Consider the following 27479-nt stretch of genomic DNA (forward strand, 5'->3'; position numbering starts at 1 on the left):
CGTCCTAATCATCAAGTCAAAATCTGCATTCTCAGCAAGTATTCCAAATTTTATCACCGCCACCGTCAAATGTGGTAACTGAATTCTCCTGAGCTGTAGCCAGCTCCACATGTCAGTCCAGAAGGAGTGCACGGACTCACAGTAGAAAAACAAGTGATCCAGACTTTCAATATCATTTTCACAAAATGTGCAGGCGTTCACATCTAAGTTAAATTTCCATCTTAAGAATTCATTGGTTGGATAAACCTCATTAATGATTTTAAAGTTAACCTGTTTTACTTTAGGGGAAAGAGGAAGTGAGATATACTTTTTTCTTATCGCCTTAACCTCCATGGTCTCGAATTCTTTAAGAATATAATTTCTTTTAACCGGATCAGGACAAATTTCATTTATCAAAATATTCCTGATCACCTTGTTTGTAAACCTGCTGTCACCAAATTCAACTCCAGCTATGCAGAGCTGCCTCAGTCCAGGAGAAATGTTAGAGTGCACAATATCTTCTTTTATCATTGATCTCAAAGGGCCTGGGATGGCTGTTATTAGGGATTTATATCTCTTAGCAGTGCATCTTACATCCTAATTTCTCACAAAACGTCAGATTTCCTACACAGACGGATATACCTGTTGTTCCATACAGAGGTGTTGTGAGGAGTACAGTTATGTTTATAGATTCATTTCCAGTAGAGAAGGACCTGCTGATGGAAAGCTGAGAGTTTAACAGGTAACAAACTGCAATCAAAGTCACAACGTAACAAAAAGTCTATTCCACCCATTTTTGCCAAAAATCACATTGGGAATAATGTTCCAAAAGGAATTTTTGTTCCTAATGAAAGATCTTAACCATTTCAATTTTAGTACACCATTCATAACATCAAAGTCAATGGCATTAGCCCCACCCTCTTCATAACTTTTAATCATATCATTTTTCTTTATATAATGACATTTGTTCCTCCATATGAACCTAAAATCCCTCTATTAACCTCAAACATGTACCATGTTCTAGCAAAACAGAGCTGTTAATGTCATTATATAACATCTCTATAACATTGATAAATTCCTCTCCAAAACCAAAAGACTGCAGAGTTTTAAATATGAACGGATGTTCAACTGAGTCAAATGCTTTGTAAAAATCCAAGAACAGGATGTATCCTCTCTCTCGGATTATTTCACTGTACTCAAGGAGGTCCAACACCAGCCTAATATTGTTATGAATGAGTCTTCCTTTCAAAAAACCTGATTGTGTTTCACTGATAATGTTTGAGATGCCTTTCTTTAGCCTCTCAGCTCCAGCTCCACACAGGATCTTATAGTCAGTGTTTAGTAAGGTGATGGGTCTTAAATTGTCTAAAATTCTTTTATCCTTACCCGATTTAGGGATCAGGGTAATCAACCCTTGTTTCATGCTTGGCATCAGTTCTTTCTTCTCTATCGATTCCTTTAATGCATCAAATAATAAAGTTCTTAGGTCCTTCCAGAAGAATTGATAAAAATGAGTAGTGAGTCCATCTGTCCCTGGGGACTTGTTTAATGCCATTTTCATGACCACCAAATCCAGTTCCTCAATTTTAAGCTCTGAATCACACAGATCTTTGAACGGCTTGTCAATACATGGGCTGAGATTATGAATCTTATTAGAGAAACTATCAGAATCAGCTGCTGAATATTCTGAGGAGTACAGCTTGGAATAAAAAGTGAAGACTTCCTTTTCAATCTCTCTGAAATCTTTGCATTCAGTCCCATTTATCACAAGCTTGTGATTAAATTTCTCTGCTGTCTACACTTTTCCAGCTTACTAAAATATGATGAGTTCTTTTCACCTGCCTCAATCCATTTGGCTCTCGATCTTATAAAGGCACGCTGGGCTTTCTCTAAGGTACAGATCGTCTAATTTAGTTTGTAACTCCATCAATTTATTTTTCTCTTGCAGATTTAGTTTTTCTTTACTACAGCACTGAGTTATTTCACGAAGTAAATTACTTTCATATTCCCGTTTTTCCCTGTTCAGTTCTTTGCAGAATTTTATAGTGAATTCTCTGATTTTGAATTTAACAAATTCCCATTTCTGTATATTACCCACCTCAGAGTCATCATTTTTAATATCTGTAATTACATGTCTAATTTTATGACAATGCTCGTCCCTATTTAAAAGGCTGGCATTAAATTTCCAATATCCCCTGCTACTACGTCTCATCCTTGTTGGTTCTAAGACAAGATCAATGAAACAGTGATCAGATAGGGGTGCTTTGGAGATTTTAGATTGTGAAGTACACCTCAAAATGTCATCGCTCACTAACCGATAATCAATTCTTGACCTGCTTTCTCCACTAGGTTTAAACCATGAATAATTCTTAACTCCAGGATTCAAACTTCTCCAAATGTCTGTAAAATTATTATCACTAGCAAAGTTCTCAATAATATTATTCTGTTGCCTCCTTCCTAAGCGAGGAGGCCATCTGTCCATCCATTCATCTGGTGTCATGTTCCAGTCTCCTCCTACTAGGATGTAATCTGTGGGCTACATAACTTTAAACTCTGAAATAACATTTGTTAGATTTTCCAGTAGACTTTTATTTTGACCCTCATTATTATGTCCATAAAGATTTGTGACAATTAGAAATATACCTTCACTCTTCAAAACTGCAGTCAACCAATGGCCCTCTCTATCAGCTTTGTAAGTTATAATCTCCCCTGGGAACTTATTAAAACAAATCGCCACACCTCCAGATCTGTTAGATCCATGGCTGAAAAGAATCTTGTCTCCTCACTGGGTGTTCTGACTATTCAATTCAGTTTTATTTATATAGCGCCAAATCACAACAGTCGCCTCAAGGATGACAAACCATCTTACTTTGGCAAAACGTCCTACCGTAAGTAGTTTATGCACATTTCTGCTGTCACAGAGTAATTCCAGCACCAATTTCAGTAGGTATGATGGTTTGCCACTTTGCCCATCAGAGTGTGCTTGTAGCTCATATTCATACAGCCAGGACGGTTTGTCACTTCATTTTACCCGTTAAAGTGTGCTTGTAGGTCACATTCACAAAGGTAGCATGGTTTGGCACGTAATTTTACCCGTCAGATAATTTTTCTTATTCATAAAGGTAGGACGGTTCGCCGTTTAATTTCGTGTTGTGCGCATGCGCAGAAACAACGGGTAGGCTGGTTTGTCAGGTAGGATGGATTCCCAGAACACCTGTTGTTGGGTGAAAGCTAGATTACCGCGTGTGTGTGTGTATGAGAGACGGATCGGTAGATGTGATGTGACGTCATCATATGACCCGCGCCGCTCTCCGTAGTCACGTGGTCGAACCCGGAAGTGGCGTAAACACGAGGAGCGGCGCAGCACAGTCGGTCCAGAAGGTTCAGCACTCACCTGTGCGCGTGTGAGAGGCTTTGATGTCATGGCGGAGCCGGCGTGTGTACCTGGGCAGTTTGATGACGCGGAGGAGGACAGGTGAGTTCGTTTGTTTGTTTTGATGCTGCGCTGTAAACAGTGAGGCTGTGCCTGGCTAAATCACCATGGTAACGGGTCACCTGAGGCCTGCACTCCATAGCAGGATTCGGTCTTATCCAGGTAACCTCAGGTGTAGCCTGGGTTTATATGCTGTGAAGCAGCAGCTGATGCTCTGATGCTTTCATGTGTGAGCTTTTCTGTCACGTTTACTGACGTCACCTCACACACACACACTCAGTGTAAGTCTCCATGGCCGTACTGTCGGTGTTTCAGTCCCATACAGAAACCAGCCTCTCACCATCAGGGCTTCTTGTTTCAGGCCAATATTTGCAGGTAAAATTCATTAACATTTACTACATAAATACAATCGACAGGCTTCAGGGCACAAGAACAGAACCACAGCTTTAACCCACAGAGGAGCTCTGATAGCTTCACAGAGGGGACCAGTTCACAGCTCGGGCCTCTGCCTTCCTGACCATCGGGGCACCGGGGCTGCCTCCTCTTTCATCATTACATCTTGTTTGCTGTATGAGTAACTTTCGCAGAGATTTCAGCAGCTCTGACTGTGTTTTTTGTTGTTTGTTTTTTTGTTCTGCAGCGTCAAATCAGTGGAGCTGACTCGCATCAGTGATGCACTGCCTTCATCAGAGCAGCAGGATTTCAGTGAGGAGGAGGAGGAGGAGGATGATGAGGATGAGTGGGCCTGGAGCTCAGCAGCAGATCTGGCCAAAAGATACAACCAGGCAGCGGGTGGCTTGCAGGTGAGACAGGAAGTGAGTAGAGGTGGAAGAACAAACAGAGTCTTCCAGGTGTAAAAGGAGATCAGCTGATGATGTATGTGTTGAACGCCTGATTATGCAACAGAGGGGCTAACAGAGGAGCTAACAGAGGGACTATCAGACGGGCTAACAGAGGAGCTAACAGGGACTAATAGAAGGACTAACAGAGGAGCTAACAGGGACTAATAGAAGGACTAACAGAGGAGCTAACAGAGGGACTAATAGAAGGACTAACAGAGGAGCTAACAGAGGAGCTAACAGAGGGGCTAACAGAGGAGCTAACAGAGGAGCTAACAGAGGGACTAACAGAGGGGCTAACACAGGAGCTAACAGGGACTAATAGAAGGACTAACAGAGGAGCTAACAGGGACTAATAGAAGGACTAACAGAGGAGCTAACAGGGACTAATAGAAGGACTAACAGAGGAGCTAACAGGGACTAATAGAAGGACTAACAGAGGAGCTAACAGGGACTAATAGAAGGACTAACAGAGGAGCTAACAGAGGGACTAATAGAAGGACTAACAGAGGAGCTAACAGAGGGACTAACAGAGGAGCTAACAGAGGGGCTAACAGAGGAGCTAACAGAGGAGCTAACAGAGGAGCTAACAGAGGGGCTAACAGAGGAGCTAACAGAGGGGCTAACAGAGGAGCTAACAGAGGGGCTAACAGAGGAGCTAACAGAGGGGCTAACAGAGGAGCTAACAGAGGGACTAATAGAAGGACTAACAGAGGAGCTAACAGGGACTAATAGAAGGACTAACAGAGGAGCTAACAGGGACTAATAGAAGGACTAACAGAGGAGCTAACAGAGGGACTAATAGAAGGACTAACAGAGGAGCTAACAGGGACTAATAGAAGGACTAACAGAGGAGCTAACAGGGACTAATAGAAGGACTAACAGAGGAGCTAACAGAGGGACTAATAGAAGGACTAACAGAGGAGCTAACAGAGGGACTAACAGAGGAGCTAACAGAGGGGCTAACAGAGGAGCTAACAGAGGAGCTAACAGAGGGACTAACAGAGGGGCTAACACAGGAGCTAACAGGGACTAATAGAAGGACTAACAGAGGAGCTAACAGAGGGGCTAACAGAGGGGCTAACAGAGGGGCTAACAGAGGGGCTAACAGAGGGGCTAACAGAGGGGCTAACACAGGAGCTAACAGGGACTAATAGAAGGACTAACAGAGGGACTAACAGAGGAGCTAACAGAGGGACTAACAGAGGGACTATCAGACGGGCTAACAGAGGAGCTAACAGGGACTAATAGAAGGACTAACAGAGGGGCTAACAGGGACTAATAGAAGGACTAACAGAGGAGCTAACAGAGGGACTAACAGAGGGGCTAACACAGGAGCTAACAGGGACTAATAGAAGGACTAACAGAGGAGCTAACAGAGGGACTAACAGAGGGGCTAACACAGGAGCTAACAGGGACTAATAGAAGGACTAACAGAGGAGCTAACAGAGGGACACAGGAGCTAACAGGGACTAATAGAAGGACTAACAGAGGAGCTAACAGAGGAGCTAACAGAGGGACTAACAGAGGGGCTAACAGAGGAGCTAACAGAGGAGCTAACAGAGGAGCTAACAGAGGGGCTAACAGAGGAGCTAACAGAGGGGCTAACAGAGGAGCTAACAGAGGGGCTAACAGAGGAGCTAACAGAGGGGCTAACAGAGGAGCTAACAGAGGGACTAATAGAAGGACTAACAGAGGAGCTAACAGGGACTAATAGAAGGACTAACAGAGGAGCTAACAGGGACTAATAGAAGGACTAACAGAGGAGCTAACAGAGGGACTAATAGAAGGACTAACAGAGGAGCTAACAGGGACTAATAGAAGGACTAACAGAGGAGCTAACAGGGACTAATAGAAGGACTAACAGAGGAGCTAACAGAGGGACTAATAGAAGGACTAACAGAGGAGCTAACAGAGGGACTAACAGAGGAGCTAACAGAGGGGCTAACAGAGGAGCTAACAGAGGAGCTAACAGAGGGACTAACAGAGGGGCTAACACAGGAGCTAACAGGGACTAATAGAAGGACTAACAGAGGAGCTAACAGAGGGGCTAACAGAGGGGCTAACAGAGGAGCTAACAGAGGGGCTAACAGAGGGGCTAACAGAGGGGCTAACAGAGGGGCTAACACAGGAGCTAACAGGGACTAATAGAAGGACTAACAGAGGGACTAACAGAGGAGCTAACAGAGGGACTATCAGACGGGCTAACAGAGGAGCTAACAGGGACTAATAGAAGGACTAACAGAGGGGCTAACACAGGAGCTAACAGGGACTAATAGAAGGACTAACAGAGGAGCTAACAGAGGGACACAGGAGCTAACAGGGACTAATAGAAGGACTAACAGAGGAGCTAACAGAGGAGCTAACAGAGGGACTAACAGAGGGGCTAACAGAGGAGCTAACAGAGGAGCTAACAGAGGAGCTAACAGAGGGGCTAACAGAGGAGCTAACAGAGGGGCTAACAGAGGAGCTAACAGAGGGGCTAACAGAGGAGCTAACAGAGGGGCTAACAGAGGAGCTAACAGAGGGACTAATAGAAGGACTAACAGAGGAGCTAACAGGGACTAATAGAAGGACTAACAGAGGAGCTAACAGGGACTAATAGAAGGACTAACAGAGGAGCTAACAGAGGGACTAATAGAAGGACTAACAGAGGAGCTAACAGGGACTAATAGAAGGACTAACAGAGGAGCTAACAGGGACTAATAGAAGGACTAACAGAGGAGCTAACAGAGGGACTAATAGAAGGACTAACAGAGGAGCTAACAGAGGGACTAACAGAGGAGCTAACAGAGGGGCTAACAGAGGAGCTAACAGAGGAGCTAACAGAGGGACTAACAGAGGGGCTAACACAGGAGCTAACAGGGACTAATAGAAGGACTAACAGAGGAGCTAACAGAGGGGCTAACAGAGGGGCTAACAGAGGAGCTAACAGAGGGGCTAACAGAGGGGCTAACAGAGGGGCTAACACAGGAGCTAACAGGGACTAATAGAAGGACTAACAGAGGGACTAACAGAGGAGCTAACAGAGGGACTAACAGAGGGACTATCAGACGGGCTAACAGAGGAGCTAACAGGGACTAATAGAAGGACTAACAGAGGGGCTAACAGGGACTAATAGAAGGACTAACAGAGGAGCTAACAGAGGGACTAACAGAGGGACTAACAGAGGGGCTAACACAGGAGCTAACAGGGACTAATAGAAGGACTAACAGAGGAGCTAACAGAGGGACTAACAGAGGGGCTAACACAGGAGCTAACAGGGACTAATAGAAGGACTAACAGAGGAGCTAACAGAGGGACACAGGAGCTAACAGGGACTAATAGAAGGACTAACAGAGGAGCTAACAGAGGAGCTAACAGAGGGACTAACAGAGGGGCTAACAGAGGAGCTAACAGAGGGGCTAACAGAGGAGCTAACAGAGGGACTAACTGAGGAGATGAGTAGTCCCTTGGAGGACTATTTCTGTGCAAAGCTAACTGAACCTTGTGCTACATTAACATAATTATAAAATGATAGATAGATGGGAATACAAACTTTAGTCTATCTATTTTTATTTCCTGTTGCCTCCATTGTAGAGGGGGACTCCTGTCTCCAAACAGGAACATGTGTACAGTTAGAGGTTAACGTGGATTCAGCAGGTGGAGGAACCTTTAAATCAGCTGTAATGTCTCAGTGTGGGGGAAAGACTCAACGTCATTCCCACTTAGAGCTCCAGTAGAGTTTCTTAGTGTGCAGGCTGTGATCAGCTGACCTGCTGCTCTCTGTGGATGTACACACCTGGATTCATCCAGATGTGAGCAGATGTAAAATTTGTAAAATTCATATTCTTGAGTCATAGTTCTTTCCATTTTAATTCATTACTTAAACATTTAATTATTTAATGGGCTACTTAATTGTTTTTGGTACTCCTGGCCCTCCATACCTTGGTATAAGCTAACTATGAGCATGAACCCACAGCCCCTGTGCAGCAGTCACACAGTCTACTGTAAACCCATCACAGTGCAGCAAACTCACCTGTTCATCCTGCAGAGGATTCTCATGCAGCCTTTAAATGACACAGTCAGTCTGCCTCAGTTTGATTAGCAGCAGCTTTATGAACAAACACAATGTGACAGATTTAAAACCACGAGGACTTCCATGTGAGCTTTAAATGAGCGTCCTTCTTCCTCTCCTGTCCTTCTTTCTAGTCTGTCTCCATCTTTGAGTGAACTTAGCTCTCTGTCTTTTCTCTGCCTGTCAAATACAGCAGCTGGACCTTTAGCTGCAACACACTGTGAGACAAACTGCAAACACACAGTTTGTGTGTTTGCTGATGTTTGTTGAGCTGATAAGTGTCAGCTAAGAGAAATGAGCTGATAGCGTTGCTCCTCTTCTGTAGTGCTAGCTCGATGCCGAAGAGTGTGTGTGTGTGTGTGTGTGTGTGTGTGTGTGTGTGAGACGTTGTAAACTGAGTTATTTTTGTGCACAGAGTCTCCGACTGCAGTCCAACAGACAGAATCCGTCCAATAAGAAGCTGCCGTCATCAACGCCATCTGACAAAGCTCTGAGGAAATATGAACACAAGATCAACCTGGGTACGAAACAAACACACACACACACACACACACACAAGCCCGGTCAGCTATCTTAGTGAGGACCTTCATTGACATAATGCTTTCCCTAACCCTGACCATAACCTAATTGTAACCCTGACACTAAAACCACATTTTGAGCCTCAAAAAGGCTTCAAACTTGTGAGGACCGGTGAGTGTGTGTCCTCACAAGTGACTGTTGGTCCTCACAAGTATAGTAGAATGCAGATTTCGGTCCTCACAAAGATAGCTAGACAGGAACACACACGCTCACACAGCTTTTTAGTTTCGTGAAGCTCTTAAACGACATCGATGTGGCGTTTCGTCCGCCTTTCAGAGCGACCTGTCTGCTCACAGCTGATTGTCAGTATTGATCGTATTGATCGATCGCCTGCACCCAACGACCTGCTATAAGCCGCTGTGGAGGTCTGGAGCCAGTGAAGCATCCTCCAGTCCGCGTCTCTGGTCCAACGTTGGTGTAGGCTTTTTAGTTATGATCAGGAATCGATTGAATTGATTGATCGTCTTTGTTTTCCGGCAGACAAACTGAACTACGCAGACTCGGTGATCAATAAAGTGACGACGATGCAGAAACAGAGGGAAGCCGACACGTGAGTCTGAGAGCAGCCGATGATGCTGCCATCAGCCGTGGTGTTCCTGCTGTGACTCACATCCTGATTGGCTTCTCTCCACAGGTACAGAGTGAAGGACAAATCAGATCGAGCCACAGTGGAACAGGTGAGTTCCTGTAGCGGCTCTGGCCTACAATCTAGAGCACCTCGAGGCGACTGTTGTTGTGATACGACGCTACCGCTTTTACTGAGTTCTTTAGGAAAGAACTGCCAGGAGGTGAAAGATAATCAATAAAGTGAAGATCAATAAACAGCTGATGCTTTCTTCTGCTTCAGGTGTTAGACCCTCGAACTCGAATGATTCTCTTTAAGATGCTGAGTCGAGGAATTATCTCCGAGATCAACGGCTGCATCAGCACCGGGAAGGAGGTCAGACGTTCACTAATCGCTCGATCAATACGCTGAACGGCTACACGTGCGCTGATCAATACTCGTCCCTCTCAGGCAAACGTTTATCACGCCAGCACAGCAGCCGGGGACAGCAGAGCCATCAAGATCTACAAGACGTCCATCCTGCTGTTCAAAGACCGCGACAAGTACGTCAGCGGGGAGTTCAGGTGAGTCCGGCACCACAGAAGAAGAGTGCTCAGGTACACCGCGAGCACTTCCTGTTGGCTCCAGGTACAGCAGGAGACTCCTTCAGGAACAGTTTGTCCTGTTGTTCTGCAGGTTCCGTCATGGGTACTGTAAAGGAAACCCCCGGAAGATGGTGAGAACATGGGCAGAGAAGGAGATGAGGAACCTCATCAGGTCAGAACCTTTGTAACCACACCCAGAACCAAACAGAACTGGTTCTGACTGGTAGAACCCAGTAAAGCCTGTGTCGAGCGTTAGAGTCCATTAGAGATGTTCTTACTGGTAACATGGACCCGCTCTGATTGCATAACCTGTTAAAAACATGGAACCTGTCCCGTTGTCAGAACTTGTTCTGATTGCTAGAACCCGGTCGAACTCGAGGGTTTGTGTGTGTTTCAGGCTGCAGACGGCGGGAATCCCGAGCCCAGAACCTCTCCTCCTCAGAAGTCATGTTCTGCTGATGGGGTTCATTGGAAAAGACAACGTGTAAGCATCGGTCCGATTAATAATCAATCACATCAGCAGAGTCTTACACTGACTTTTAGGTGATTTTACAGTTGAACAGTTTTCAGTTCTAGCTGCTGTCTTCAGCTCAGCAAACTGAGCTGATCTTTGATAAGGCTGGAGAAACCTGCAGTCACCTGACACTGGAAACTCACCTGGATGGTGATGGTTTCTGACAACGCTACGTCCAGATGAACACAATCAGTGTTTTAGGACTTACCTGGATGATTGAACATGCATCAAACATGTTCACCTTGGTAAGGACTGCCTGAAGCTGCTGTGCACGTGTGAGCAAACACCACGTGAGATGGCTGATTGCAGGAGCTGCCTGAGAGTCAGCCTCAGATGCAGATGAAACAGGATTCAAGGGTCAAGGTTCAAGGTTCTTTATTCGTCACATGCATAGTTATAAAAGTATAACACAGTGAGATGGAACCTGACACGCTCCTCCACTTGTGCAAAGGGGGGAGAACATTATATATAATATATACACATTAGCTGAATGTGCAGTAGTAGCATGTATGTAGCAAGCAGGTGAATAAATAAGAAGTCAGTTCTACAGGCAGAAACATGGGTGTGCCATGGGCTCCCCAGTTTCACCCATCGTGGCCAATTTGTACATGGAAGAAGTGGAAAAGAGGGCTTTGCTATCCTACCCTGGAACACCACCAAGCCATGGGTTCAGGTATGTGGATGACACCTGGGTGAAAATCAAATCTCAGGACGTTCCACATTTCACGGATCACATTAACTCGGTGGACCAACACATCAAATTCACCAGGGAGGATATGAAAAGTGGCAGGTTAGCCTTCTTAGACTGTGAGATTTCCATCAGTAATGGGGGACATCTAAAAGCTGACGTGTACCGTAAACCTACACATACGGATCAGTATCTAAGGTTTGACTCTCATCATCCACTGGAGCACAAACTGGGTGTCATCAGGACGCTACAACACAGAGCGAACACCATCCCCACTGACACAGCGGCCAGGGAGGCAGAAGAACATCAAGAAGGCCCTGAGTAAATGTGGTTATCCCAGCTGGACTTTTGTCAAAGCTGGAAAGGCACCTAAAGAAAGCTCCAGCCGATCCAGGAGAGAAGGACAACCGCTGCCCAAGTGAAAACCTGTAGTGATCCCGTATGTGTCAGGAGTATCGGAGCAGCTGAGACGCATTTTTTCTAAACACCGGGTCTCTGTGGCTTTTAAACCCCAAAACACGCTGCGCCAAAAACTGGTCCACCCCAAGGATCGGGTCCCCCGACACAAACAGAGTAACATAGTGTACGCTGTTAAGTGCAGGAGGATTGCCAGGATTTATACATCGGGGAAACCAAACAACCTCTGGCTAAGAGGATGGCACAACACAGAAGAGCTACCTCGTCAGGCCAGGACTCTGCAGTCTATTTACACCTACAGGCCAGTGGACACTCTTTCAATGATGAGGATGTACACATCCTGGACAGGGAGGAACGCTGGTTTGAGGGCGGAGTCAAGGAGGCCATTTACGTGAAAAGGGAAAGACCATCTCTGAATCGAGGAGGGGGCCTAAGGGTACATCTGTCACCATCTTACAATGCTGTGATTGCAGCCATTCCCCAACTCTCTGTGAATGGTACTCATGGACATTGATCAGTGGTTGTTGATCAATGATCATGAGAATTTGCATATTAATGATCGAGGAACTGAAGTTGGTTCAGTGGGCTGGTTTAGGTCACTGTGTAAATGTGCTGTTGTAAACCTGCAGTCAGCTGAAACGTTTCTCCCACTGTGGACGCTACGTCCACTGAATTATACGAATTTACATTTAATTTCCACCAACACTAACTCCTAATCAGTCCCTTCCTCCTGTTTGATCGCTGTCTCCTTCATTGATGGGACAGTCCAGCCCCTCTGCTGAAGAACGCCTCGCTTTCGGAGTCGAAGGCTCGGGAGCTCTACCTGCAGGTCATACAGAACATGAGGAAGATGTTTCAGGAGGCTCGACTCGTCCACGCCGACCTCAGCGAGTTCAACATGCTGTGAGTTGACTCTTTCAAAGTAAACTTCCTGTGGACCCTTTGGTGTGTTTGATGTATTTCCGGCTGTCTGCAGGTATCACGATGGAGACGCTTACATCATCGATGTGTCACAGTCGGTGGAGCACGATCATCCTCACGCCCTGGAGTTCCTGCGGAAGGACTGCAGCAACATCAATGGTGAGAGGGGTTCTTTCACAATAACAGGCTGAAAGTGAAGAGCAGGCTCTCCTGAAGATGCCGTGCTCTGGCCTCTGACTGCACTGTCTTCTTTCCCAGAGTTCTTTGTGAAGCATGGCGTGGCTGTGATGACGGTCAAGGAGCTCTTTGACTTCATCACTGACCCGTCCATCACCAGCCAGAACATCGACCAGTACCTGGACAAGGTGCTAAAAGCTGCATGGGTCATGTTTTTAGAAGGACGTGCAGAACCTGTTTTATTGACACTTGTTGCACTTCTCTCTGATTGTTCAGGCGATGGTGATCGCAGCTGAGAGGACGTCGGCGGAGCGATCGAGTCAGGATGGCGTGGACGAGGAGGTGACGCCTCACAGCTGCTTATACTGATGAGTAGGGATGGGTACCGGTGTCGGTTCTGACATAAACGGTAGTAACCAGACCGAAAAGCAGCGCACATTTCGGTGCTTTATTTTTTTTTTCCTGAGCCAATTCTAGCCAATCGTTTTACGTTTCCGAGGATAGTAGGCGGGCCCAGGTACCTACGTTCTTTTAGAGCAGAGCTACAGATTAAAAATGCCCAAGGCGAAGCGGTCAATAGTCTGGCTGTACTTCACAGCAAAAGATGCAAACTCAGCAGCCTGCAACAAGTGCTTTAAGCTGATACTGTGATACTGTGCAAAGGAGGTAACATCTCGAATCTGATGAAACACCTGGCGACGCATAGCGTTTTTTTTAAAAGCCGAGAAATGCGCCGTATTTGATAGCTTGCTGCGAGACCTCACACCGAGCACATCTACTGCGGGTGTGGTGCCTGTTATCGGACCCGGAGTTAGCAACATCCCCCAAGAACCCGAAGAGTAGAGTCCTGACCCCTAGCCCTGCCAGTGTAGCAGAAATGATGAGGATGATGATGGCAGCAGCAGCCGTTCTTCTCTGCGTGAGTAGCTTAATGTTGTTCGTGTGTAATTTACGTTGAGTAGGCTAACCACGTTATTACATTAATGCATGTAAGGTGAACTAGCAAACACCATCGTAGTTACATGCGGCTGTCTTCTTGTCTGATGGCAGATACTCCCTTCACCCTGGCCAAAAAGGCTAAAATGACCAAAGAAAAAGTGGAAAACAGTTAAACATGAGAGGTTTTTGGACCAATTTTGTGTTTTTTCCATTGTTTAAGCACTGCTTCCAGCCAAGAGTGATACCATATATGCCCTATAGCTGCAGAAAAGGCTAACATTGTTATCTTTTTACAAAAAAACAGCTAAACATGAGAGGTTTTTGGCCCAATTTTGTGTTCTCCATTCTTTAAGCACCGGTTTGAGCACCGTTTAAGCACCGGCACCGGTATCGGATAAAACCTAAACGATACCCATCCCTACTGATGAGTTTGCCCTTTCTGAGCCAGTCTCACTCCTGACCTCTGACCCCTCAGGTGTTTAAAAAGGCCTACATCCCCCGTACTCTGACTGAGGTGAGTCATTACGAGCGTGACGTTGACCTGATGAGGACGCAGGAGGAAGAGTCGGCCATCAGTGGACAGAATGACAATGTAAGACCACCAAATCGATGATGATGATGATGGTGGTGGTGGTGGTGGTGGTGGTGGTGATGATGATGATGATGAAGGTATTTTGTGTCTCTCAGATCCTGTATCAGACGCTGACAGGGCTGAAGAAGGACCTCTCTGGAGTTCAGACGGTACGTCACTCGTCAGGCGGCCCTTAGCGTAGCATGGGCGTGGAGTATTTTAGGAGGAAGGTCTCGCTCCGTGGCTGCCATCTTTAAACCCTCTGGGCAGTTATTTGGGCAGTTAAGCAGCTCCACAGAGAGGAGAACTAACCGATCCACTCCCTCACAGGGAGCTGATCAGATGCTGAAGGGCCTAAACAGCTCAGGTGATCTCACCTGTCTGGTGTCTCCTCAGGTTCCCGCTCTCCTGGAGGACGACTGCTCCTCCTCACAGGAAGAGGAGGAAGAAGAGGAGGATGAAGAGGAGGAGGATGAAGAGGAGCAGCAGCAGAGTGAGGATGCTCAGATGGACAGAAAGGTGAAGCAGCAGCTGATTCGGGTGTTTCTGCAGCTGGCTCTTCTGTTCGACAGAAGGAAGGTTGGCCTAGAATTAGCTCAGACAGCTGGGGCGAGTGCTAGTGTTTCAGCGTCAGGTGCAGCTGGCTGTGGGGTGTGTCGACACCCTGCTGGGTGGGCGGGAGGTTTGCACACCCAAGATTGTGAAAGCGACAACTCGAGATTGAGACGACGTCCACCACAGATGTGTAACGAGTTTGAAGCGACTTTGAATTCAAGGTCAGAGGCCAGTTTTCTGAAACTGATGTCAACACAAGAAATCTGAAAGATGTCACCTGAGATTTTACAAACGATACCAGCAGGCTAGGAGGGGTTGCTCCGCCCACTGCCAGCAAGGTTAAACTACTGACAGCCTGAAGGTCTGTGGTGCCGCCGTTTGTTAGAGAGAGGCTGAGCGTGTTTATGGGTCCAGCTCTGATTAATGGGGCTTCAGGGCTTCGTTTGAACTCTGTAGCGCTCTGTGATCGTCATGGAAACACGACTAAAAAGAGACCTGCAGTAGAAGCGTGTCTGTGTGTGGCATGTGACATTATTAAGCCCACAGACACACTGATGACGCAGCAGTGATGTCATAGTTTAATGAGTCTGTCTACACACGGTCTACACACGGTGAAGAGCAAAGAGGCGGAGCTTAAATGGCACGTGTTTCTGAGAAGTGTGAAAGTCTTCCTGTATGTGCTCCTCTTCAGTGTGTCTGTGAAGGTTCTCAGTCATCCAGGTCATCGTAGTCTAAGGAGCTTGGAAAGAAAAGCGTCTGGACTTCTTAAAGTTGCTTGAAGACGTGGTATTTCCTCCGCAAACACAGTCGGTATTTCCTCCGACTGTGTTTGCCTCCTGCATGTGGAGCAGCCACAGCTTTGTGGCACATGTACAAACACAAGGCCGATTATTAGACGTGGTCATGAGGGCTGCAGGAGTAAATAACAAACAGGAAGCACACAGCAGAAGAGCAGGTTACTCCTCAGAAAACTGGTTCAAACCGTCTTTCTGAGCACTGGGAACTGTCACGTTATTAATAACAAGATGGCTGCTGCAGCAGGTCAGAGGTCAAAGTGTTGTGCGCGTTGTTGCTGACGTCACGTCTCGCCATGTTTCCTTTCAGGAGAGGAAGAAGATGGTGAAGGAGGCTCAGCGAGAGAAACGTCGAACCAAAGTACCCAAACACGTGAAGAAGAGGAAGGAGAAGGTGGCCAAGATGAAGAAGGGCAGATGATGAGTACTTCCTGCCTCAACCTCCACCTGACAGCCAATCACCAGCGAGCAGAGCTGAGAGCCGCTGCTAGTGAACTTTATGAACAACAGAAACTTTATTCTGTTAATTTGTACAAATAAAGTTTTTTCCCATGATGGTGTTGTCTTTGCAAGAGTCATGTGACCAAACTGCTCGCAGTTTCTGCTCTGATTATTCATTGGTTGAAGCCCCACCCCCTCGCTGGGTTTGGTCTATAAATAAAGTCCTCCCCACCCTCTTCCTCTGACTCCTCCCCTTCTGCATCGATCAGTTGTAAGTGGTGACAGCTGAATTCGCCATGGCGGAGGAAGATGAGTCATGTTCGGGAACAGTGTTGGGAAAACTTAAGCCGTTGTGCCTGAATCTGTGATCCTGATTCACCTTGGACCCGCCCCTCCGTGCAGGTGAACTCGGACCCGGTTTGTGGATCCAAGTCGATCTGCTGAGGCTGATTAAGGTGATGCTCAGGTGCTTTAAAATGTAGTCTGACATCATTTGATGACTGGATCTCAGTCTGCCATCACATGTGAGCATGAAATGTAATCAGATTACAATTAGGCTGTCTGCTTTTAAAGCGGAAACTATATTTATGCCAGCTGCAGCAGAGCTTGTGCTTCAAACTCAGTCATGTGACAGGGCTGTCAGTGTTTAGCCCCTCCCTTCAATGACGCCTCTTTATACCTGAAGGTAAAAAAACCTTTCAGATAGGACTCAGAGGTCCTACAGAAAGTCCTTCCTCCAGCTGTCATAAACACTACACTACCCATAATCCTCAGAGTTCACACTCAGGTAATTCTCCCTAAACAGTCTGAATGGCCCAGAGGCAGCCCTCTGTAATCTGCTGCTATGGCACCAGCCCTGAAGCACAGACATGAAGAGAAATGCACTCTGGGAGTCGTAGGCTGAACCTCCAGAGTCTGTCTGCTCAAGTTCCAGTGGCCCCAAGCTTCTCACACACACAGCGTGCTGTACTCTGTGTTCCTGATGCTAATTCTGAGCACGCTCACATGGAGTGTTAGTGGATGAGGTTGATATGAAGGGGAGGAGCCTGGTGCTCCTAGCAGAGCTAGCATTGGTCAGCTGTACTGCAGGTGGTGGGAGGTGAGCTCTGATTGGCTGTTTGTAGCATAAAACAGGAAAAAGCTGAGGTGTTTGCAACAGTTTTCTTCTTCTTCATGTCACAGGTGTGAACGCTGCTCTTGCTGCTCCTGCTCCTCCTGCTCCTCCTGCTCCTCCTGCTGCTCCTGCTGCTCCTGCTCGTCGTGTGTTTCAGTCTTTTCTTTCTTTCATCTTTTGATTTCTTCTTTTCTCTCTGGTTTCATTGCTTTCTCTCCTCTTCGTGTCCTCAGTGTTGCTCCTCCTCCTCGCCAACACCGCTCGCTCACCATGGCCGACTGGACCCACTGTCTGCACTTCGGCATCTCTGTTGCTAAACAGGCCAGTAAGGTAAGTGACACAGCAGCCAATCACAACACAGCACTGAGGTCACAGGTCATGGTGTGGCGTTTTTAATTGTAACAGGTGCTTCAGGTGTGAATCCTGACTGAGCAGCCGTCCAATCAGCTACAGGTGATGATGACACTGAGGTTCAGCGAGGGGTCAGGTTTCCTAGGAATATTCAGGAATGTCACGGAGCAGCGTTTACACACACGGGCGCGCGCAGACGCGTGCATGAATGGACACACACACACATGCACACACAAACGTTTGTGTGCCTTTACCTGCGTTTTTGCCACCAGGTGGTGCTGACAGCGTTCCAACAGGAGAAGGAAGTGAAGCTCAAAAGCTCTCCGGCTGATCTGGTGACAGAAACGGACCAACGAGTTGAGATGATCATCTCATCTGCCATCAGGAGCCAGTATCCTCAGCACAGGTTCTACTGAGTTCTACTATCACAGCTGTCGTTATTTTGCTTCATTGTGTCACAGTCGACTATCCAGCATGAACTCTGGGGAGTGACCCGTTACACAAACTGCATTCAGATTGGACGCCCAGGCTGTAAACTGTTTTAAAGTCTGCCTAGTGACAGCAGGCAGGAAGTTAGCAGGTAGATGATGTTTCACCTGTGACCTCAGGTTCATCGGGGAGGAGTCTGTGGCTGCAGGTGAGCGTGTAGAGCTGACCGACTGCCCCACCTGGATCATCGACCCCATTGATGGGACCGTGAACTTTGTCCACAGGTGAGTGGCTCCGCCCACATTATGAACTCATACACACACGATGTCCCAGTTTAAAACATGAAGTCTTAGGACCGTCGTTGCCCTCGGAGAACGTGAGGTAACAGAGGTTAGAGCAGTGCTTCCCAAACTTTTTTGCTAGGCCTCCCTTTGTTTTCTGTCGGGGAGACCTACCTTGGCACGACACCTGTTGTGCAGGTGAAGCCAAAGGGAAGATGTGCTTCATCATATGTTCTAGTCTTTGGCTTGGAAGCATACTAAATTCTTACACCCCCCCCCACTTTGGGAAGCACTGCTGTGACAGATCCTTTGCTGTCTCTCATCAGGTTCCCGTTTGTTGCCATCTCCATCGCCTTCACTGTCAGCAAGCAGGTAGGCTGAGCCATCAGTCTCAGGGGTCGGGGGTCAAAGCGCTCCGACTGACTCGTGCTGCTGTTCTCAGACGGAGTTCGGGATCGTGTACAGCTGTGTTGATGACAAACTGTTCCACGCTCAAAGAGGAAGAGGAGCGTTCCTGAACGGAGAGCCGCTGCACGTCTCTGGACAGGAAGGTGACATCACACAGGACATCATGCTTGTGTGGCGTGAATTTAAGGTGGATCCGGCTTCACGCTGACCTTTGTCTCAATCAGATATCAGCCAGTGTGTGGTGGTGACAGAGATCGGGGCAGAGCGTGATGACCTCGCCTTGTCCACCGTGACATCCAACATCTTCAGACTGCTGAAGCTTCCTGTGCACGGGTAAGGCCCTGCCCCCCGGCTCTGCTTTTTGAGCACGCTCAGTGTACCTGCATTGAATCAGAGGTTTGAATCCTGATTTTGTTTCTTCTTAATTTCATTGGGGTGCTGTATAAATAAAGTTTGAATCAGCACCCCAATGAAATTAAGAAGAAACAAAATCAGGATTCAGTGCTTCATTGATCACTGATTGGATCCATCACAGAGCAGCTCAAAGTGCAGCAATAGATGAGAGGTCAGAGGTCGTTCTCAGGGTTGGTGTGGTGTTCAGGTCCGACCGACCTTCCAACCCCTGTGGGCTTCACACCCGAAGCGTTCCTAAAAGATGTGAAGGTCACATGACCTCTACATGCTCTCTGACACCTGTACCTACCTGCTTACCTCTTTGGTCTCTTCCAGGCTCGTTCAAAGCCCTTTCTGCATTTTGAACTTTGACCTTTACAGGATGTGTCTTTAAATGTTGGCGACACTTATTATTATTATTATTATTATTATAGTGTGTGTGTGTGTGTGTGTGTGTGTATATGTGTGTGTGTATATGTGTGTGTATAATTTTTTTTTTGTTTTTTTGCCGCGTTTGTTGACATGTTGTCGCGTGCGTGTTTCAGAGTGCGTGCACTGGGCACAGCAGCGGTTGACATGTGTCAGGTGGCGACAGGCGGTGCCGACGCCTACTATCACATCGGGATGCACTGCTGGGACATCGCCGCCTCCGCCATCATTGTCCGGGAAGCTGGAGGAGTTGTCAAAGATACGGACGGTCTGTATCTGCCGCATGATGTCATGTCACCTTTTTTAGGGGCGAGGCGTCGTCTAATTGCTCAGTGTGTCCTCAGGCTCAGAGTTTGACATGATGTCCCGAAGAGTCATCGCCGCCAGTTCCGCCGCCGTAGCCAGTCGCATCGCTCAGGTGATCCGGCCGTTCCCCTGTAGCCGTGACGATGATGACCAACACAGGTGTGTGTGTGGGGCGACCGGTGTGAACAGACTGTAGGTCAGCTGACAGGAAGTGTGCTGCTGCAGACGATAACATATTGAAAGTGATTAGTGACACTTCTGTGATCAATGAACCAATAAAAATCTGCGTGCAAACGTTCCTGTTCCTGATTGGTGAGCTCAAACATTCTGAACACATGACTGATTTAGACTAAACAAGTGTGAGCTCTCAGATGACCGTGGTGATGTCAGACTTGCTGAGGCCGATCATCAGACTGAAGGCGGAGCTAAAGATGGGGGGCGAAAGCCATCGTTAACAGGAAGTGTTTATTGAAAGTGTGTTTAGCAAAATGATATGCCAGTGCTAAAAAAGCACATCGCTGTGAGCTGCTGAGGGTAATTCTGCAGCGTCATGTCGGAACACTTCATCCACATCAGGCAACATCTGCCCTTCCCTGGGAATGTGATCCAGCTGTTCATACCTGTAGGCCACAGAAACGTGAGGACAGAACCCCGCTGCTATGCTGCTGTGTCTCCGCCCCCCCCCTCGCCAGTTTAAACCCTGCTTCATCTGTGAAGGTGTATTCATGGGGCCTTTCCCAGTTCCAAACTCTCTGAAACAGACGCGCAGTAGTTTCCTGTAGGTGATACAGAGACGTCGGAGTCTTTACAGTAGATGCTCTCCAGATTTATGTACATTAATGTTTACGGTTCAGTAAAAGCAGCAGAGGCTGCAGTAACAGGACAGACATGGATCACAGTAGCTGACCAATATCATCAGTGATGATTGTTCTTGGTCGTCTTCGTTCCCCTCCTCTTCCTCCTGTGCCTCGCTGTCTGTCCACTCTGTGCACTCTGAACTGGCTCTTATCCTGATCACCTGTTGCTGTGGGTAACAAACAAACACGCAGAATGCCTGTAATCACCTTCATCACCACCAGCATCATTGTTATCACCTCCACCAATCAGGCCTGAAAATGCTGAGCGATGATGGGGAGAGCAAAGTTAACTTTTTTGACACTGGTTCAGAGTCGGTCATTAAAGTGGCGAACCGTGTCTGACGTGGAGCGATACGGTCGATGATGGAACCGGTCTCTCTTCCACAGCATGTCTTTATCCTGTCTTCCTTCTCTCACCCCACCCGGTCACAGCAGATGGCCCCGCCCCTCCCTGAGCCTGGTTCTGCTGGAGGTTTCTTCCTGTTCAAAGGGAGGTTTTCCTTCCCACTGTCGCCAAAGTGCTTGTTCATAGGGGGTCATATGATTGTCGGGTTTCCCTCTGTATGTATTATTGTAGGGTCTACCTTACAATATAAAGCACCTTGAGGCGACTGTTGTTGTGATTTGGCGCTTTATCAATAAAACTGAATTGAATGCAAAATCCTGATTCACACAGATGTGAAGTTGTGAATGGGAGAAGGCGTTTCACAGCTCTCAGTGCCAGACATGGGTACTGCTTTGAGACAGGACTCCAGAAGGAGCCCAGGTCCAGTTTGTCTCACTGCAACTTTAAAGTGCTGTCGGTGGAAACTTCCCGAAGCTGGGATTCCAGATGTGAGGGCAAAGCAACATCGTTTTCCGTGGTATCCACAGAAAATGGGTCCAAAATCCACACATGCCCTTCTCTGGGATCCTCAGGGATCATCAAATGACTGTGTCAGTTGTGAAAGGTGCTGACAGACTGAGTCACTGACCTTCACCTGAGGGGAGTTTTCCAAGATGTGGGACAAAAGTGGAAACATGTCCATCGTCTTCTCCTGGGCCCTCTTAGTCCACAAAGCAAGTTTCTCTGTTGAAGTGAGATGTTCAGCAGTGAGAAAACGTCACAGAGGTAGACAAGCTCAGCTGTGAGCTTTGAGTTGGCATGATAATGTCTAAGAGGAGACATTATTTTTTTTCCCCGTGAGAAAAGAGAAGACCTCATTCCTCAGTTCAAACAAACACTTGAGGACCAGTCCTGTCCCATCTCACCTCACTGTGGTAGAGCAGCTGGACATGATCTGCTTCCATGTCCTCACAAAACATCTGCAGTTCACAGCATTGTTTTTAATGAAGTTGATGGTTTTCACACTTACTTCCATCATCTCGTGGAACTCTGGTCACATCGTTTCTAGCTTCTGGTGCACGATCAAGAATCAGCGTAATGACGCCCTGATGGCTGCCAGTCATTGAAACATCACTGCACACCCCACCACAGTTCTGCCAGTCCAGGTCGTTCACAGTGAAACATCCTGAGCCGTAGCTCGTGTTGGTAGCTCTCCACAAAACAGCCTGTCTTCATGCAAACTGCTGTCCCAGCAATAACGAACAGAAACCAGCAGCAATGCAGCATTGGTGACATACAGTGGACTCGCCTAGTTGCAAAGAGACAAATGGACTCCTTTTTATTCTTTCCAGAAGCTGATGCTGTATGTCTAAGGCCCTGTCTGTGATACGGCGGCTCAGTGTCGTTTGTCACTTTCATCTTCACTTTTGCGTTTTAAGAACTTCTCCATATCTAACTGTAAATGGCAGACAGCGTCTTCTTCTGCTTGTTTATTGAGCTGATTAAACACCTCTCACCAAGCAGTGGGGAGCTGTATTGTAACTGAGATTTTCATGGGTAAGAGTAGTCCCCGGTGTCTTTGATTAATAACTTAGGATGTCACGCGGCCCACAGGTGTAAAACTAAACTCACGGTGTGGCTGGCGGCCCATCCATGGTTAAGATTTATTGCCCTACACCATTTACTGATCACAAAGTTATATCAATTAAAATAAACATATCCACTATCTCTAAACCTGCTACTAACTCTGGTTACTGGAAACTCAATAGCTCACTATTAAATAGGGATGGGTACCGGTATCCGGTGCCATGATGGCACCGGTTCTGACATAAACGGTAGTAACCAGACCGAAAAGCAGCGCACATTTCGGTGCTTTTTTTTTTCCCTGAGATGTCATACACTTTGGATTCTAGCCAATCATTTTACCTTTGCAAGCGTAGTAGGCGGGCCCAGGTACGTACGTTCTTTTAGAGCAGAGCTACAGATTAAAAATGCCCAAGGCGAAGCGGTCAAAAGTCTGTCTGTACTTCACAGCAAAAGATGCAAACTCAGCAGCCTGCAACAAGTGCTTTAAGCTGATACTGTGATACTGTCAAAGGAGGTAACACCTCGAATCTGATGAAACACCTGGCGACGCATAGCGTTTTTTTAAAAGCCGAGAAATGCGCCGTATTTGATAGCTTGCTGCGAGACCTCACACCGAGCACATCTACTGCGGGTGTGGTGCCTGTTATCGGACCCGGAGTTAGCAACATCCCCCAAGAACCCGAAGAGGAGAGTCCTGACCCCTAGCCCTGCCAGTGTAGCAGAAATGATGAGGATGATGATGGCAGCAGCAGCCGTTCTTCTCTGCGTGAGTAGCTTAATGTTGTTCGTGTGTAATTTACGTTGAGTAGGCTAACCACGTTATTACATTAATGCATGTAAGGTGAACTAGCAAACACCGTCGTAGTTACATGCGGCTGTCTTCTTGTTTGATGGCAGATACTCCCTTCACCCTGGCCAAAAAGGCTAAAATGACCAAAGAAAAAGTGGAAAACAGCTAAACATGAGAGGTTTTTGGACAAAGTTTGTGTTTTTTCCATTGTTTAAGCACTGCTTCCAGCCAAGAGTGATACCATATATGCCCTATAGCTGCAGAAAAGGCTAACATTGTTATCTTTTTACAAAAAAACAGCTGAACATGTGAGGTTTTAGGACCAATTTTGTGTTCTCCATTTTTTAAGCACCGGTTCGAGCACCGTTTAAGCACCGGCACGGTTTCAAAAGTACCGGTTTGGTACTGGTATCAGATAAAACCTAAACGATACCCATCCCTACTATAAAACAATAATCAGTTTCAGACAGAAATAAAAGTCTTGATCTCCACATTCTGGACAAAAGATACTGATTTTAGAATAAACTGGTAACTTTGTAAATTTGAAACATGGTTGTTAAAAAGTTCAAGGAAAGCTTAAGAGGCTAATATTGTAGCAAATATTTGCACTATTTCCAATAAAAGACCAGAAACTTTATTAGAGGAAGAAAAAATGGAATTGGCAAATCTTCAAGTTAAATTAGACGAGCTGTCAGAAAGCGATGGGAGCCTTTGAAGATGAATCTTCTCAAAAACAACAAATCACCAGGAACAGACGTCTATCTGCAGAGTTTTATCAGGTTCTTGCTGCTGAGCTGGGCCCGCGTTGGGACCGCCCTCTCTCATTCACAAACCCAATAAAGATTGTTTACTTCGAGATAATTGGCGCCTATTTGTCTGCTTAGTAATGATTACAAGACGTTTGATCTAATTTTAGCAAATAGGCTCAAAATGGTCCCGAGTTTCCTCATAGATGAACACAATCAGGTTTATGGCTAACAGACATATAACCAACAATATCAGATCTGTGCTGGACATTTTAGACTACTGTCAACTTTTTGTCGTGTTATTTTTAGATTTTTATAAACACTGTGGAACACCAGTTCAGTCCTTACATAATCTTGGCTTTGGAAGTGACTTTTGTTCAACCACAGAGACTCTACAGAAACGCTAACAGCTCAGTGACACTATCTGGTGGAACCTGTCCTAGATCTGATCTGTCGACAGGCATCAGGCAAGGATGGCCTGTTTCTCATTTTACTAGTCGCCCAACTCTTAGCAGACCATATTAGATCCAGTAAAATTCAAGGTATTTCTCTGCTGGACAGAAGTCTGATCATCACTCAGCTGGCTGATGGTACTACCCTAACCCTTATTCTGAAGAAAGAAAACCAGCTCTGGAATCAGTGAAAGTGTTCTCTGGAGCTTCTGGCTTAGATCTGAATATTAACAAGTGTGAACAAAGTGCTGAAGTCTTTCTTTTATTTTGGAAGGACATTTGGCCTTACAGAAAACTGTACAGATCTACAAAAGATGCCTGATAAATATAACTGACCTGATTATGGCCAAGTTTTATATACATAAGTGTACATTCAGAGGCACTAACCCTGTTCAACCATCAGAAAACCTGACAGCAATTAAAGCTGTAGAAGCCTCTTTCTCTAGTCTGTTATCGCCCCCTAGTGCTTAAACAATCCTGCTGTAAACTGCTCTTTGCATAGAATTATTTTATTTTACTCGTTTATGTTTGGCTTTTTTTCTCCCCTAAGCAAATACAACATTCATGAGCAGTGATGGGAATAACGGCGTTACTTTTTTCAGTAACGAATAATCTAACTAATTACTAGTCCTATCGTTACAACGCCGTTACAGTTACTAACAAGAAAATGCGGTCCGTTACTAGTTTTCAACAAACAGACGGTTGAAGCTGTGTTCAATTTACTGCATCTTATATCAGTTGCATGGAAGTAGCTGTAAGTAATCTGGGCGCTACAGCTTTAAGCAGCTGCGCGCTCCCGCGGACGGTAATCACGATCACTTTTTGGCACAACACCTGGAGCTCAGGGGGCAAAACAATCGCATGAGTGCTGCTGTTTGACTGAGGAAGAATAAAGTAGTCGTGGTAAGCCAATCACATGACCACTTAATGACAAAGCAACAAGGTGATATATACCAGTTTTTATATGTGTTGATAGGCCACGTAAAACCAGAGTCACGATAAACAAGATATAGGCGTGTTTTTCCTCAATAGTTTCGTCACGTTTACTGTCTAAGGACAGCGCAGCGAGCACTCTCTGCTTATGAGCAAAAAAACCAAAAAGCAAAACAGGGGAATCTCCAAAAGTTGATTCTGTTCATCTGGACGTAGCGTTTTGTGGGAGAAACGTTTCGTCACTCATCCAAGTGACTTCTTCAGTCTCAGCTGACTGCAGGTTTCCCCAAATCTTATAAACAGTACATTTGCATAATGACTGAAACCAGCCCACTGAAGGAACAATGGGCTGGGAGGTCCAAAACAGGGGAAGTTTTAGGAGAGAGAGAGAGAGAGAGCAGAAAAAGAGAGAGAGCGAGTTTTGAGATGTGAGAGATTTGGCTTGGGGGCGATCGTGGCTCAAGAGTTGGGAGTTCGCCCTGTAATCGGAAGGTTGCCGGTTCGAGCCCCGGCTTGGACAGTCTCGGTCGTTGTGTCCTTGGGCAAGACACTTCACCCGTTGCCTACTGGTGGTGGTCAGAGGGTCCGGTGACGCCAGTGTCCGGCAGCCTCGCCTCTGTCAGTGCGCCCCAGGGTGGCTGTGGCTACAACGTAGCTTGCCATCACCAGTGTGTGAATGTGTGTGTGAATGGGTGAATGACTGGATATGTAAAGTGCTTTGGGGTCCTTAGGGACTAGAAAAGCGCTATATAAATACAGACCATTTGTGACGTTTGGAGTGTGTAGTTAATGTGTTGGGCAAGTTACTTTGAAAAAGTAATTAATTATAGTTACTAGTTACTTCTTAAAAAAAGTAACTGAGTTAGTAACTGAGTTACAATATTCTAAAAGTAATTAATTACTTGAAAAGTACCTATTGCGTTACTTTAAAAACATTTTGAACCCTCTGGGGTCCAGGGTATAATTGGCCATTTTTCACTATGTTTCCTCCACATTTCACCTTTAAAAACTATTTATTTGCCTTGTTTGGTATCATTGTTTTCAGCACAACCTCACGTGTCTGAATTTACAGTCATGTTTTCATTCTGACTGTATTAACACAATTGATCTAAAATCAGACAAAAAACATAAAATCAGAGTAGAAGTGATATTTTTACTGTAACAACCACAAACATGTTTAATGAATCATATTTCATAACTTTAAATGCAAATATAAATTGTCAAGTTTAAAATCAATGCACAAGTTTTGCAAACAAAGTTATTTGCAGCCATTTACCTTTTACCTTGATTTTTTAAATAACCATTTTAAACTATTTACAGAACAATCAGCTGTTCTGCATTCAATAAGATGCCACACAAATTATTTGTGCCACTGCAAATATTTCTGTCCACTATAAAGGAGAACATCACAGCTGATACCTGCAGGTCTGACAGCAGCAGGTGTATCACTGCTGTTTCTACCTGGAGACAGCAGTCGCCTCATTGTTCTGACACACAACACAAAACTATCCACAACACTACACACTAACTACACAAGACAACACATTATCTACCAGTGATGGGAATAACGGCGTTACTAACGGCGTTACTTTTTTCAGTAACGAGTAATCTAACTAATTACTATTCCTATCGTTACAACGCCGTTACAGTTACTAACAACGCGGACGGTAATCACGATCACTGTCTAGCACAACACCTGGAGCTAAGGGGGCAAAACAATGGCATGAGTGCTGCTGTTTGACTGAGGAAGAATAAAGTAGTCATGGTAAGTTATTATTGAGTGATTTGTATATATTGTGCTTTTTCTTAAATCTGAAACATATTGTATTGTTAAATAGTCTGTTTCTGTTACTGTACTGGAGCAACTGTAACCCACATCATTTCCTGAGGGATTAACAAAGTATGCTGATTCTGATTCTAACATTGCTTATCTGGATATGTACGAGATCTTTGATCTGTAATGTTCTGTGTTTGAAATAAAGTACGGAACCACGGCTGTGCAGGTACCGTAAAAGTACCAGGTAC

General features: G+C 46.0%; 2 protein-coding genes across 4 annotated transcripts; both read left to right on the forward strand.

Annotated features, from left to right (window-relative positions):
• The first annotated feature begins 3305 nt into the window (after positions 1-3305).
• Positions 3306-16167, forward strand: riok1 (RIO kinase 1 (yeast)). Its single transcript, XM_063462278.1, has 17 exons — positions 3306-3454; positions 4053-4215; positions 8724-8829; positions 9368-9437; positions 9522-9564; positions 9735-9827; positions 9903-10015; positions 10128-10208; positions 10434-10520; positions 12421-12558; positions 12632-12735; positions 12835-12941; positions 13030-13095; positions 14168-14284; positions 14380-14433; positions 14660-14782; positions 15923-16167. The coding sequence occupies exons 1-17, from the start codon at positions 3402-3404 to the stop codon at positions 16031-16033; spliced, it is 1629 nt and encodes a 542-aa protein (XP_063318348.1). The 5' UTR covers positions 3306-3401; the 3' UTR covers positions 16034-16167.
• A 73-nt stretch (positions 16168-16240) lies between these two features.
• LOC134617101 (inositol monophosphatase 1-like) lies at positions 16241-20020 on the forward strand. 3 transcript variants are annotated; one of them, XM_063462281.1, is made up of 9 exons: positions 16241-16508; positions 17401-17497; positions 17791-17924; positions 18127-18231; positions 18555-18600; positions 18671-18779; positions 18861-18969; positions 19575-19726; positions 19803-20020. In XM_063462281.1, exons 2-9 carry the CDS (start codon positions 17438-17440, stop codon positions 19958-19960), a joined length of 873 nt encoding a protein of 290 aa, XP_063318351.1. In that variant the 5' UTR covers positions 16241-16508; positions 17401-17437; the 3' UTR covers positions 19961-20020. The 3 variants fall into 3 exon arrangements, with proteins under 3 accessions (XP_063318351.1, XP_063318349.1, XP_063318350.1); XM_063462279.1 differs by lacking the exon at positions 16241-16508 and adding an exon at positions 16537-17313; XM_063462280.1 differs by lacking the exon at positions 16241-16508 and adding an exon at positions 16537-17235.
• Positions 20021-27479: the final 7459 nt, after the last annotated feature.

Source organism: Pelmatolapia mariae, linkage group LG18, assembly GCF_036321145.2.
Source record: "Pelmatolapia mariae isolate MD_Pm_ZW linkage group LG18, Pm_UMD_F_2, whole genome shotgun sequence".
NCBI lineage: Eukaryota > Metazoa > Chordata > Actinopteri > Cichliformes > Cichlidae > Pelmatolapia > Pelmatolapia mariae.

What these genes read in the sequence shown, in the direction of transcription:
- riok1 (XM_063462278.1), top strand. Translation starts at nt 3,402, where the DNA reads ATGGCGGAGCCGGCGTGTGTACCTGGGCAGTTTGATGACGCGGAGGAG. An exon ending in AGGCAGCGGGTGGCTTGCAG is followed by an intron (nt 4,216 to 8,723) that starts GTGAGACAGGAA and finishes TTTTGTGCACAG; the next exon opens with AGTCTCCGACTGCAGTCCAA. An exon ending in GGACTGCAGCAACATCAATG is followed by an intron (nt 12,736 to 12,834) that starts GTGAGAGGGGTT and finishes CTTCTTTCCCAG; the next exon opens with AGTTCTTTGTGAAGCATGGC.
- LOC134617101 (XM_063462281.1), top strand. Translation starts at nt 17,438, where the DNA reads ATGGCCGACTGGACCCACTGTCTGCACTTCGGCATCTCTGTTGCTAAA. An exon ending in ACCGTGAACTTTGTCCACAG is followed by an intron (nt 18,232 to 18,554) that starts GTGAGTGGCTCC and finishes GTCTCTCATCAG; the next exon opens with GTTCCCGTTTGTTGCCATCT. An exon ending in CTGAAGCTTCCTGTGCACGG is followed by an intron (nt 18,970 to 19,574) that starts GTAAGGCCCTGC and finishes TGCGTGTTTCAG; the next exon opens with AGTGCGTGCACTGGGCACAG.